This window comes from Ochotona curzoniae, unplaced genomic scaffold (assembly GCF_017591425.1).
Source record: "Ochotona curzoniae isolate NIBS_2020 unplaced genomic scaffold, NIBS_Ocur_1.0 contig_1071, whole genome shotgun sequence".
Taxonomy (NCBI): Eukaryota; Metazoa; Chordata; class Mammalia; order Lagomorpha; family Ochotonidae; genus Ochotona; species Ochotona curzoniae.
In genome coordinates, this window is record NW_024464939.1 from 16,815,283 (window position 1) to 16,829,823 (window position 14,541).

The window sequence follows — 14,541 nt, forward strand, 5'->3', positions numbered from 1 at the left end:
CATGATCATTTTTTGAATATTTTATTGTTTTTAATTAACAATGAATTATTGTTTTAATTATCATGTGACCCTTGTATTTTTTATAGCTAAAGTACAATATTTCCTCAGATCTATACCACGTAGGGTGATCACATTGGGCAGTTAGCATTTCCATTTCCCTATCTTATTTCTGGCTTGAACTCTATCAGCTCCTCTCTTCCTGTTCGTCATAGAGCACATAATACAGTGGCCCCACATAATACATTGCTGTGACCTACAGTGGCCCCACTGGGCTGCAGAAATCTAGAAATTGTCACTTCCTAGACTATGTTCTGGTACCAATTAGCCAAATCCCTTCTGCTCTTCCTCCTCTCCCATCTTTCAAACATCAAGTAATCACTATTTTAAATTCGACAGACTATGTCTTTTTTTTTTTATGACCATATATAAAAGAGAACATATGGTACTTGTCCTTCTATGTCTGGTTTATTTCACTTAACATAATATTGTGCCAGGGAGTTTTCTTTTCAATGCAATCATTTTACTGAACAGGCTGGACTTCCACATTGTATGTTGCTTACCATACTTCTCAAATCTGTTCCATGAGCTTTCCCTGCACCAGATGAACTCTCATGAGGTGTTAGAATTTTTCTAGTCCCTTATGGGTCATTAAAATGTCCAGGCCATCTAATGATATCATGATCTAAAACCTCACTTGAATTTTCTCCTTCTGTCAGCTTTCTCTGGTCCTTACTTAGTTCCGACTTTGGATTCCCACCGTCTCTTGCAATGACCATCAGGGTCGCTCCAGAGCCCCTCACCCCAAACACACACACACACACACACACACACACACACAGTAGAATAGATAGGCAGAGAACAATAAGGAAAGCTTAGAACAGACAGGAAATGGTCAGCATAGACTCACACATACCTTACTAGGTAGGACACAAAGATTAATTATTCCTCACTAGGGTATTGAAGATTTCTCTGCACACCCCTCCTAAAACTGTTCTGCACCTCAACTGTTGACATATGCTTTGTTAGAGTTATAACCCAGTTTAGACTATCCTAAAATCTGCCAAGTTCAGCTAAATTATGCTTCAACACTATAAACTGCTAAATACTAAAATGAAAATAGACAAGAGACAGCTGAATAGTACCCTATAGCTACTTTATTGTGTATAGCAGCCGGTTCTGTGTATAAACTAAAATTGAAATGTCAATGAAGAAGTCACAGGATGTGGTTAAGAACTTGCTTTTTTTTTCTTTTAACATATTGGTTACTCAATACCATGTAAATTAATTTCATAATGTTGTAAATTGTTGTTAATGTTATGTTGTGGCTTTAAATTGATCTGGATGATATTCTGCCAGCTGTGCCTTCAGACCAGAGATGGTCTCTCCAAGAAACCGTTGAATTTATCTGGACAATAAGATGCTGGACTCTATGCTTGTTATATGCTTGCAATGAAAGGATCTTGACTGAAATTGAACTGTAATACTGCAACAAGGTGGAGGAATCCACCATGGGGGGAGGGTACGGGGAAACTATGAAACTGTGAGAGCCTATGAAACTGTGTCACATAATGCAATGAAATTAATAAAAAATACATATGTTATAAAAAGAATTTTCTCCCTCTGTCACAGTGTAAGCCTTAAAAACCTAGAATGTTGAGGGCCTTGTGTGATGGCTTAGTGGCTAAATCCCCACTCGGATGCCATATGGGTACCAGTTTGTGTCGCAGCTGCCCACATCCCATCCAGCTCCCTACTTGTGACAGTGGAGGATGACCAAAGCCTTGGAACTCTGCGCTCATGTGAGAGACATATATATTATTGCAAAATCAGATATACAGAGAGGAGGAGAGACAGAGAGGAAGATCTTCCACCCACTGGTTCACTCCCCAAGTAACCGCAATGGCCGGAGCTGTACTGATCTGTAGCCAGAAGCCAGGAGCTTCTGGGTTACCCATGCAGGCACAAGGTCCCAAGGTTTTGGGCCACCCTTGACTGATTTCTCAGGGCATAAGCAAGGAGCTTGATGAGAAGCAGGACTGCTGGGACATGAATCAGTGCTCATATGGGATCCTGGTGCTCGCAAGGTGAAGACTTCAGCCGCTAGGTTACCGTGCCTGGCCCTGGACAGAAAATTTTTTTCTCTCTGTAAATATTCCTTTCCAATAAAAATAAATCTTTTTTTTTTTTTTTAAGATTTATCTTATTTTTATTGCAAAGTCTGCTATACAGAGAGGAGGAGAAACAGAGAGGAAGATCCTCCATCCAATGATTCACTCCCCAAGTGACTGTAATGGCTGGACCTGAGCCAATCCAAAGCCAGGAGTCAGGAGTCAGGAGTCTCTTCTGCATCTCTTACGTGGGTGCAGGGTCTCAAGGCTTTGAACCATCCTCAACTGCCTTCCCAGGACACAAGCAGGGAGCTGGATGGGAAGTGGAGCTACTGGGACTGGAACTGGTGCCCACATGGGATCCCAGTGCATTCAGGGCAAGGACCTTTAGCCACTAGGCCACAGTGCTGGGCCCAAAAATAAATCTTAAAAAAAAATCTGGGATATCAAAATGTCAGCCCAGCATTCCCTTCTAGCAGTGGACAACCACAGTTTGTTATTCCGCTGTCTTTTTTTCTTATCTCCCCTCTGTCTCAGGAATGATGCTTCTTCCTTATGGGATATCTCAGTACACCTGATTTGAGGGAGGTGAACATGGCCTCCATCCATGTTACCAATGTTAGTCTGTGGGGGAGAAGGCATTTGGCACAGCAGGTAAGGTGGTAAGGTGCTGTGTGTGACACCTGCACTCTACCTAGGAGCACCTGAGTTCAAGCGCTGGCTGAGTTCCTACTCAGGACAGGAGCTGCTTCGTGGTCACCACAGACACCGGGAGAAAAAGACAGGCTTTCACATTCGTTGGGTTTTTGTGTCTAAAATTTCCCAGTAAATCCATTTTGCTCCTTACATGTTTTTTTTTTAAAGATTTATTTTACTTATTCAAAAGGCAGAATTACAGAGGGAGAAAAAGATCTTCCATCTACTTGTTTAGCCCCCAAATGGACGTCATGGTCTCTCATTTCAATTTGGCCTTTGTATGCTCCAACAAGCGACTCCCCAAGACTTCCCCTGACGCTCCAGTCCAGTGAATCACCATAATAAAAGCATTCATCGGTCACATCTCACTGTCAGTGCTGCAACAGTCGTCTGCGCGGGTCCTTCCATGTTTCTAGATTTTTTGACTTCCTATATTTTCTCTCCTTTACCACCACCAAGTCCAGTTGCTAATTTTGGTCTCTATGTCCCAGGCTCTCCCTTAACCTTGGAAGGGTTGACCTTAGCCACATATGCAGCTTATTATATACTGATTGTTCTTCCTTTTGGGGAGTGGGTAGTTAGTGAGAGGTGGGAAAATTGCCTCTGTGCCACCTGCTGGTCATATCTGATGGTTGTGGGCAAATGAGTATCCCTATACAATCCAACAAGAATTTCTCAGTGCCATCTAACATCCATCCTATGCTTAACTTCCTCCAGTTGCCTCAAAAATATATTTTTTGCACTGTTAGTTTGAGTCAAGATTCAAACAAGGTTAATGCAGTATTCGTCTTTTAGGTATCATTTACCATGAATGATGCTATTAGAAAAGATTTTGTGAAAATATGGAAAAACTTTAATTTCATTGTCGCTGAGCAGTTTTCCAAGGTGATTGCGTCAGATTCACTCCTGTAGCATTTATAAGGACTCTATCTCCAACTTTTGGAATTGTCAGAAATTTTCTTTTGCCTGTTTGGCAGTAAGTCCTATTGTTTAAAACAATGATATGAGCCAGGTATTCAGATATTCTATTATCACCATGTGTGAGATGTAAACATTTCATTCTCACTGGAGATAATCATACACTCTCAGAGAACATGAAAGTCATGATGCTAGTGCCTGAGAATGCCAGGGTTTTCCTATTATATATTTAAGAAACAATGAAGAATATATACAATTACATATTTATTTCCTAGGAAGGATATGATTGGTACTGACTTCTTGCACACATATGAACCCAAGAGACTAGCAGTTGGTTCCACTCTGAGGCGCGTCAGAAATCCTCTGACTGCTTTGCTTCCTTATTAGTATCTGGCCTGGCATGCGTGCTGATGACACCATAATGTTTTGTTTATTGGGTCAGCTAATGTCACTTACACTTTAGGAGGCAACCACTTTGAGGCAAAGTAACACTTAGATGATAAAGGTTAACATTCTAGAACAATCTTTTGAGATCACAGAGATAAAGGTCTTTAGATTTTTCTATACACTTTCTTTGTTCATGGGGATGTGTGGGCTTTGCTTACTGTTGTAATATTAACACCACAACTAGGCTAACACCTGATATGCTTCTAGCTGATTCCTGGTTGCTAAGAGCATGCAAACATTCCTCAAGGGCACAGTCATTTTGTACAAAAATGGAAGGTCATTTCTGACCCATTTTGGCATTGGGGTGGAAATCTGGGAGAGAGAAGTACGCACCAATATAAATTCTTCTTGAAGGGACAAGGAGCAATATGTTTCATATCATGCCACAGAATAACTGGCAAAAGATTGTAAAGCTCTTTTTCCATTTTGAGCACATTTCACATAATGGAAGTTCCAGAGAACAGAATGAGCTCTCTTAAGAGTGTGAAGAATGATATCCTACAGTGCTGTTACATTTTAGAGAAAGCTCTAAAAAGAAAGGCAAGTCAACAAAACTACAGATTTTGAACTTTCATTCCAGTAAGGAAAAAACCTATGCAACGTGTCAGCCACCTTAATCTATATTCCATCACAAGGTGCAAGCTTTTGGCTTCCATTTTCCTCTTACAAAACAATGACATCTTCAGAACCGGAATAGCTTTTGAAAACACAGCTTCTGATCAGTGTTGGCAGAACTGGTGCACTCCTAGAATAAATTCTGTATGCTCAGCTCTCCCCACCCAAATTCATCCCTAAGTGGCAAAATCACAAAACTACCGACCACGAAATGGGCTGAAGAGTAGTCTAGACATGACTACAGAAGGCTTACGTGTTTAGTAGCAAGGTGACACCGTAAGTTTTTTTTTTTTAAACAAAAACAAAACAAAACAAAAAAACCCCTCATGCCTAAGGTCAAATCTCTAGTCCAAAGCAGACTGCGATAATAACCGTAATAATGAGTGGTAGCACCTGACTTAAGTTTCAACCCGAGGAGCTGGTGTAAAGGGGAAACAGTACACAAAAGAAAACTTTGATATTCCTCCGTCCCTGACAGGCGAGTTTCGGTTCTATAAATCGTAATGTCCTTGCCAAATCTCATCCCACGGTAGGAGGAAACTCGAGTTTCTCTTTTCCAAATTAGTAATGTGAGAAGCCTTCCCGGTCCCAAAGACCGCAGAGCAGTCAAAGGGGGAAGTTTTACCTGGCCCCAAGGGTGTGAAAGTGGGTTTGATGCGGAAAAGACATCCGAAAGGACAAAAAAAAAAAAAAAAGCAAAACCTGTAAACCGTATACCTGTGATTGGAAGATAAAACAGGAGCAAAACCCCACACGGACTCAGGTAGGAAAATCAACAATCGTGGTCGGGTCTACACCTGAGCGACGACTCACCCTGGAAACGAGGAGGAGAGCGGGCGGGGGCGGGCACGACGCGGCGGCTAGCGGCCGGCAGGGTGCCCCCCCAGCGCCATTTGCCGCGCCCCCACTCCTCCCTCAGGCTCCCGGCGCGCCAGCCAATCCCCTGACGCCATCCCCTTCCCATCGCAGGCCCCGCCCCCGAGGCCGGGCTGGAGGGCCCCCGCGGCGTGACGCGAGCACGGCGGCTCCGCCCCCTGCGTCTCCGGCCTCGCTGGCCTTTGGGGGGTGGGGGGCATGGTTCCATCATGGCGTCAATGCAGGTGAGAGGAGTTTGCTGCATCTGGGCGGGCCAGGGAGCCGCCGAGGGGGTGCGAGCGTTCGGGGAGGGTTGGCGTCCGCGTCTTGGGGATACCCGGGCGGGCGAGGGAGCCGTCCCCCTTGGCCGGTCTCCCCCCATCTTGAGGGCATGGGGTGGGGTGAGAGGCGGCGAGAGGAAGGGCGGGTGGTGGTTAAGTGTGTGTATGTGTGGGGGGGAGGTGGTTCTTCGATCGGTCGAAGCGGACACCAGCCGGCCGGGAAGTTGAGGGGCGGGGGATAACGCAGGCTGAAGGGAAGAAAGGGCGACGTTTGGGGTGGGCTCGGCGGCGGTGGTCTCGGAGTGGCCCCGTCCGCACGCACACACGGCCTGGCCGGCCGGCCGAGGGTCCCCGGCGCGGCGGAAACAGCTGCGCCCTCCGGAGTCGCCGGGGCCGGGACGGCCCTGAGAGGGGCTGGAGTGTCGGGGATCCGAGTCGGCGTCGGCCGCGGACGGGGCTCGGCGGCCTCTGCTGGGGCCTCCCACGCCCGGCCTGCGGGACTGCTTCGCCCCTTCGCTCTCTTCCCTTGGACTCTTGTTCCTTTGCCCCGTGGGTACCTTGTCCTTGCGGCCGGCCGCGGCAGTCCCACGAGCATTCCTGCAGCAGGCCCCTTCCTCGGACGCCAGCCAGCATCCTTTGCCGCCTAAGATGCAGTCTCCGGAGGGTCGAGACCCCGGTTCCCCGACACCTCTCGGGATACCTCGCCCTCTTTTTTTTTTTTTTTTCCCCTTCTTACGTCGCCCCACCCTTGCGGTCGCAGGGAAGCTACAGCTCTTTGCCCTTCTTTCCCAGTCCTTTGGTGAAACCCTAATTTGGTCGGAGGTGTTTGTTAACCCGCGGTCTATCCACCTGACTTGGCAATGCGTGGTTTTCTGGCTCCGCAACTTAATGCACTCCTTTTTCCAAATGTAGTTTTTTTTTTTCACCAGGCAAAGATGGCAACCACAATAGTAGTTTCGTAGCGATTGTCTGCATAATCTATAGCCCGCATTAAGTTCACAGATACGGTTAGCAATATCCAAACCTGTAGGAAGCGAAAGCAGAACTTTCTTCGGGAATATCAGCTGAAGTCTTTTTAGACTTTTAATTACATTCCCCTAAGAAAAAGACCACGTTTTTCTTAGGAAGGTTTTTTTTTTTTTTGCTTTTTGTTTGTTTGCTTTTGTCTCTAGAAGAATAAGCCTGTTTCTGTCTTCTCCGTTGTTTTCCTGTTTTCTGTGCTTGATGTGGTTTTCTGCCTTAGGTTTTCATCATCTTCCTCTTTTGAGCAATTTGTGTGTGTGTGCATGCGTGCGTGCCTCACATTGTCCTTCTGTGTCTTTATGCTCTCCTTCCAACCTGTGCTCCCCTGGTTCTGCTCTCTCTCTGCACTTCTCTGTGAAACAGAGGTAGAATATATTCTGTCTGATTAGAGATGTCTTGAGATCGTGTGTGTGTGTGTGTGTGTGTGTGTGTGTGTGTGTGAGAGAGGGTGAGAGAAAGGGGGAGGGGAGAGAGAGAGATGGGGGGTGCTCAACAATTTGAGGAAACGCTATACTGTATGCCAGCCTCCCTAGAGGCACTAGAGAAGTTTCCTCACTAGAGGCCAGAAAAGGAACTGTGGGCCACTAGTGGAATAGCAGATATGTTATATGAGTGATGTAAGATTATGCTATAGCAACTATTACTTATGTATACTTGATTATATTAAGGAGCAGATGGAATATTGCTGTGACCAGTTCAGGATTATTAATTGTGTTAATATGTTAAGACTGGAACTCAACACACTAGTGATTATATTTGACAAAAAAGGAGAGTGTACATGAACTACATTTAGACTTGAAGTATTTGGATTGGTTTTCAAGAGAGACGGTGATAATCTTGAATTTGACATGGTGACTTATGCAGTGGGAAAAGTACTTGTCAGTACTGTGGTGTGTTTTCCCTTGTCTTGCATGATACATCATATCACCTTCCTTGATTCCTTTGTGCTTGGAGGAATTGAAAATGTTCTTCTTGCTTTAATTGAAATGAAATTTTAACTTTATGTGTGTTTAAAAATATGAGATTTACTGATAGTATCTTTAAAAGTATTTTAATGTGATAAATACTCTTTCAAGCCATACTATTTTTTGTGTAGTTATTCTGTGTAAAGAATTTGTTTCCTGATCCTATTTAATAGCATAGTTTAGCTCTAAGGAACAACTAGATTGCACAACTGACTTTGTTCACTCAGTAAGTATTGTTTGAGGGCCCTCTGTGGCACAGGCATTGATTTATTTAGGTGCTGGGGATAGATTTCTGCCCTTGCAGATTTAGTAGCCTGTGTGGAGGAACTAGTATTAAAATTTTTAAAGCATTGATTAATTAGTTGCAAAAGCAGAGCATCAGAGGAAGGGAGAGTCAGAGATAGCTTCTATCCACTTGCTCACTTCCCAAGTTACCTGCAACTGCTGGGTCTGGGCAAGGCTGAAGCCAGGAGCCAGGAACTCTGTCCAGATCTGCTACAACAGTGGTGAGGAGATTAGCATTTGGGCCATGTTCTGTTGCCTGTCCAGGTGTGTTAGCGGAAAGCAGGTCCAGAAGAAACCAGCTGGAGCTTGAACCTTTTATGTGGAATGCTGGCATTATCCCATTGTGCCCCAGCACTAGCCCCAAAAACAAAGTTGAAGTTAATCATGTGTTCTATTAGAAGATGGTGGTGCAATAGAAAAAAGGTACAAAAGGATGTTAGGAAGTTGCTGTTTGGGAATTTCAGTAATAGTAGTTAGGAAAAAGTGTGTAGTAGTACGACTTCCATGGGATTTTTTTTCCTTTTAATCTTATACTAGTGTAAGGTTCTGAAGAAAAGGTAGCTGCAAGTCTCAAGAGGAGCTACATTTTTAAAAGTAGGCCATGTCATCAAATGTAACAGTTGATCATTTGATAAAAGAGAAATAGTCTTTAGGCTGTGTAGTAAAATGAAAGAAGCCTTTGAAGCTCGTATGAAAGAGTATGTATTTTTTTTCTCTAGTTTTATTCAAAAGAGACAGAGATCTTCCATCTGCCATTCCATTCCCTCAAATACCCTCAACAGCCAGAGCTGGTCCCACAGGAAACCAGGAGCCAGCAACTCTCTTGTAGACAGAGGGACCCAAATCCTTGAGTCATCATTTGATGTCTTTCTGGAGTGGCAGCTGGGACTCTGGGCATCAGTTGAACTGCTGGGTGAACTTGCTGTGCCACAATGCTGTTCCCGTCAAGGGGTGTCACTTTTTTTTTAAGTTTTAATATTGCTTACAGAGTTGAGAAGGAACCACACTCATGTGAGCCTCTCATTAGGGTGGGGAAGTTCAAGATATGGAGGAAGATGGGTGGGATTCTCCTGGTCTGCTGGTTGGAAGAGGAGTGGGGCTGCATTTTGCTGTTAAACTACATCAGCACCTGGGGATGGGTAATGGTCATTTAATGATGTCTTAGAGACCCCGATGTAGGGGAAGAATGTTCCGAGGGTGTTACTTGGATGATTTTGGTGGTTCTGAGACATCCTCGGGTTCATTGCATCAAGGTTGAGAGAATCCAAAATCTCTTGGCTGACCAAGTCCACCTCAATGTGCATCCATAGACCAAGGCACTTGATGCACAGCTTGGCCAGGAGAGTGGTACAGCCTCTTCTGCTTTTCATGCTCTGATAAGGCACTGGCCTAGATGAGCTGGCTGTCATGTCCCCTGTGTGTATCTGGGCATGCTGTTCACTGCACAGGCATCAGCAACTGATGAGGCTCAATCCCAATACATGCGCTCCAGAGTTGGACCACATAGCTTTGATTTTCCTTGTGGTCAGAGTCTCCTAAGAAATCTTGTATGGGGTGACCTCAGGCTTGACTCTTGTCTGCACCAGCTAGTTCAGGGATAGGTTCAGTTTGTCAGCCATTGCATGCTGGTGTATGTGACTGCCTGATCAGTTCTGCTCACAGCCTTATCTCTCACGCAAACTGATTGGTGCTGCAGCCTAGCTGAGCCCAATCCACCACAGGCCCAGTCTTCACACACCCCAGTGGGTGCAGTGGCTTAGTTAGAGCAATTGCTGATAACCCCCACCAGGCTTGCTCCCAGCCCCGGTTTTTGCGTGTACTAATGTGCTGCAGCCTAGCCAATCTGTCCTGCACCCCATCTGGTTCTTGTACACACCCATGGGTGCTGCAGCTTAGTTCAGACCTACCTGCCCCCAGCCCACATGTATGCTAATGGTTGCTGCTGCCATGACCAGCCTGGCCTGCCCCCTGCTCTGGTTCTCATGCTCACCAGTGGGAGCTGCAACCCAGCAGGAGAGTGCCCACTGTTCCCCTACCTGGTCCACTCCCAGCTCCAGATCTTGTGCCTGCCAAGGGGTACTGCAGTGCAGCCTGACATGATTTGCACCCATTCCTAGCACTTGCCAGCTTATGCTATAGCCTAGCCTGGTTGGCTCACACTCATTCTGACTCTCATGTACCAGTGGTTGTGGCAGGCTAGCCCAGCCTGGCCTGCTCCCAGATTCCGGCTAATGGGTGCTGCAGCCTTTCCTGGACCAGCCTGATCCCAATCCTGGCTCTCCTGATCACCAGTGAAGTTGTGGCCCAGCAAGGGAGTGCCTGAGGTTCCCCTACTAGGCTCAACTGCCAGGCTTATCTACCGGGCTCACTCTGAATCCTGTTGTTGTGTTTGCCAGCAGGTACTTTGACCCAGAGTGGCATGGCTGCCCCGAGCCTCACCTTTGCTGATTGGTGCTGCATGCTATCCCAGTTGAGCATGAGCCACACCTGTCCTAGCTCTCATGTGTGCCAACGAGTGCTGTAGCCTGGTCTGTCCCCGCCTAACCAGTCCCAGATCCAACTCGCACAACGCCTACAAGTGCTATATCCTTGCCTGGTCTGGCCTGACCTGGCTTGGCCTTCCTCTCCCCACCTCCAGCCCCAGCTTGAGTACTCCCCAGTGGGAGCTGCTGCCTAGCAGGGGAATTACCCAAGTTTCTCCTACCAGACCCTCTCCCAGCCCTGCATTTCATCCATGCCAGCAGGTGCTGTGGCCCTGCTTGGCATAGTTTGCCCTCAGTCCTGGCCTTTACATGTGCTGATGGGTGCTACAGCCTGCCCCAGCTTGGCCTCCTCCAAGCCCTGGCTCCCATGAGTGTCAGGTGAGTTCTGTGGTCCAGCTTGACCTTTTACCACCCCCAGCTCTGTACAAGCTGGCAAGTGCAGGAGTCCCACAGAAGCATGCCAACAAGCCTACAGAATCTGCCTCCAGATCCGGTTTTCTTGTGTTACTGTTTGTGCCGCAGCCCAGCCTCATGTGGTCTACTCCCTGCCCCAACATTTGTGGGCAGGTACTGTGGCCTAGCCCAACCAAGCATGCTCCCCAGCCCAAGTTTTTGTGTATGCCAGTGAGTGGTTGGCTCGGCCCATGTCTCCCACATGGGTGAGTACCTGTGCCTGACTCAGATGTGCCCTCCAGTTTCACTCTTCTAAAGCACCCTGTCTCAGTTCCCTTTCCTACCTGTGGGTGCAGTGGCTTGGTCCATGGAAGCTCCCAGAAGTCATCCCTCCTCTGTCCAGCATGCCCCCAGCTGCTCCCACTCCAATACACCACAAGACCTCCTTCCCTGGGCAGTCTGCTGCCAGGGTAGCATGTTCTGGCACAGGGTTCCCTGCCTTCTCCACAATATCTTAAAAAATTAAAAAGAACAGGCAAGTATGCTGGCACACTGATTTGGTTAACACAGGTTTGGCATTAACTAGTCCCAAAATACCTGGCTGCTTTTCTCCCAGTGGTGTAGCACTTGCCTGCATACAAGGTAACTTAGGCAGTTGCTTACAGCTGCGGAAGGGGTGTCTTATCCATCATGCCAAATTCTGACCTCAAGGATGTATTTTAAGTTGAAGTTGTAACTGCTTTAATTGCTGTGTTCTTTCAGTGCTTCTCAGTCTTTTGTCACACATAAACCTAAGCTTTGAGTAGTGCACTAGAGTGGCCTCAGTCACTGGAGGCTCTAAGTACCTGGCCGTATCAAACACCTTAGATGTCAGATCATTCTGTCACACATAGATGTTGTGAGAATTCTCTGTTATGTGGTCACGATAGTGATTTTCACACTTACATTAGTCCTTTGAGACATTCTTTCCCTTGTTTTTATCTTTTTTTTATTTCTTCCTACTGTTTATTCCTAGAATAGGCATGAATCACCAAGTAAGATTAGTTAGATTATCCTTTAAGAAACCATTTTTTAAGAGCATGGTACACTCATGATGATACTGAAAATTTGGCAGGAATTAGAGTAAAGAAATAGATCCATATTTAATTTTGATAATTTCAAGCATCTTAAAATATTAAATGGAAAGTAGTTTGTAGCAATTTTAGTTTGAACATTAGACTGGATTATTTGGCCCAACTTAATCTCCAAATTGCAAATGAATTATCTTATTAAAATGAATTTTTATGTGACTTAAAATATTTCTTTATAGTGCAGCAAATTCACTGTTTTGTTTTTAGCTAAATCATTTTCTCTTATTTTTGTGAGATTGGGAGAAACAGATCTTTGATAAAACTGGTTCACCACCCAGATGCCTGTAGCTGGCGCTGAGCCAGGCCAAAGCAAGGAGCATAGAACTTAGTCCTGGTCTCTCAGTTGAGTGGTAGGGACCCGAAGAGTCGAGCTCCCACCCGCTGCCTCCCAGGGCACACATAGTAAGGGAGGCTAGAATTGGCAGCAAAGCCACAGCTTGAACCCAGGCACTTGTATAGGAGATGCAGATGTCTTAACTGCTTCACCAAATACCTGCTCCTCGGCTAAATCTTTTTAAAGGTTTATTTATTTGAAAGGCAGATTTACAGAGAGAGGAGAAAGAAATATTCCATATATTGGTTTGCTGCCCAAATAGCTGCAGTGGCTATAGCTGGGCTAGTCTGAAGCCAGGAGCCTGGAACTTCCTTAGGCCCCAGAGACTTGGGCCATCTTTCACTGCTTTCTTAGGCACATTAGAAGGGACCTGGGTCAGAAGTAGAGCAGTCAGGACTTAAACATGTGCCCCTGTGGGATGCCAGTGCCGCAGGTGGAGACTTAAGCTGCTACAACACTACTCTGACTTCTCCTTTGCTCACTTTGTTTTATTTTCTGTATTGGGTTTCTTTATTTAAATTTTTCCCCTTGCTGTGACTATTTCTTATTGTGAAGCACTTAACTATTTTGACCTCCTAGGTTTTTTTTCCAATTTTATAATTTGGCTGTTTAATTTACACTTAAGTTAGAAGTTTTGAAGTATACCTGGTATACTTTTCCACTGTATTCATTTTACATGTGGGCAGCCTCTATGTCTTAAGATCTTAGAAACACATTGTGTAAGCTTATGTTTGTCAGCTCTAAAACAGAGGCATAATCAAAAAAAATATTTGAATTACTGTCATGTACTACATACATCATGGCATTTCAGGCATGGTTCACAATGCAAAGTACTCCTGTAGTATATTGCCTGTTGAGGTTGGTGTAGTTGTCCTAGTGTGCATAAATACATTGTAAGATGTTAACAGTGACAGAATTGCCTAAAGATGAGATTTTCACGATGTATCCTCTTCATTAAGCAACACATCTATACTTCTATGAATTTGTTTCTGTTGCAAAGCTAGGTGTTGGATTAATGATCCAAGCCACATTAAGTGGTTAGATACAAGGAGGTTGAGATAGAGTGAATGGGTGCTTATTGTTCAGAGCACTTAGACATAATTAACTTGGATTATTGACAGCTCTGCATTGCTTTTTACCTAACTGGCCATGGTTAGTGAGAGAAGTGGTGTTAGGGTTCTTACTGGCATTGCTATTAAAGCAGTGGTTACATTGCCTTAACAATTAGATGCTACATAGCCATTGGTGAATGTCATGAAGGATGGTAGTATAATCAGAAGTAGAAAATTGACTGTCATCTTAGATTCTGAGGCTCACTCATTATAGGGAACCTATGGAGTAAGGCAGCGTTATGATATCTGAGAAGGTTAGCTAGATTATTAATAATATCTGCATTAGGTTATCAGAGCTTTTGAAACTAGGGGAATGGAGAATATACACCAGAAGGTAAAGGTGTTGATGTTTTTGTTTTTGTTTGATTTATTTATTTAAAAGTGTCACAGAGTGAAGAAAGAACGATCTTCACCTGCTGCTTCATTCCCCGTACGACGGCTCCTTGGGCCAGACTAGAGCCAGGTCTCCCACATAGGTAGCAGGGCCTCTGCACTTGGGTCATCTTCTGTCCTCTCAGGTGGGATACACCAGGGAGCTGGACAGGAAGGGGAGTTACCTGGACTCCAGCTGCTACCCTTATGGGATGCTGGAGTCACAAGCTGCTGTACAACCTAGTGGGCCACAGTGCTGGCCCTGACAAGGGCTGAAGCCAGAAGCTAGGAATTCTATTGCAGTCTCCCACATAAGAGGCTCATCTTTGTTGGGCCCGGCGCGATGGTGTAGTGGTTAAGGTCCTCGCCTTACACACCCGGGATCCCATGTGGGCGCCGGTTCTAATCCCGGCAGCCCTGCTTCCCATCCAGCTCCCTGCTTGTGGCCTGGGAGGGCAGCCGAGGACGACCCAAAGCTTTGGGGCCCTGCACCCGCATGTGGGAGGCCTGGAAGAAGCTCCTGG

General features: G+C 45.7%; 1 protein-coding gene and 1 long non-coding RNA gene across 4 annotated transcripts in view; both read left to right on the forward strand.

The window, feature by feature from the left end:
* The first annotated feature begins 5,786 nt into the window (after positions 1 to 5,786).
* The window catches only part of UBE2W (ubiquitin conjugating enzyme E2 W), a 64,280-nt gene continuing 55,525 nt past the window's right edge, over positions 5,787 to 14,541 (forward strand). Inside the window, exon 1 of one of the 3 annotated variants that reach the window (XM_040994300.1) lies at positions 5,787 to 5,884. In XM_040994300.1, the coding sequence (XP_040850234.1) occupies positions 5,870 to 5,884 (15 nt within the window). In that variant the 5' untranslated portion in view covers positions 5,787 to 5,869. The remainder of the gene's footprint in view (positions 5,885 to 14,541) is intronic. The other 2 variants (XM_040994291.1, XR_005885303.1) reach the window with 2 other exon arrangements.
* LOC121165631 lies at positions 12,922 to 13,735 on the forward strand. Its single transcript, XR_005885305.1, has 2 exons — positions 12,922 to 13,226; positions 13,258 to 13,735. It is a non-coding gene; the product is annotated as an uncharacterized LOC121165631 (long non-coding RNA).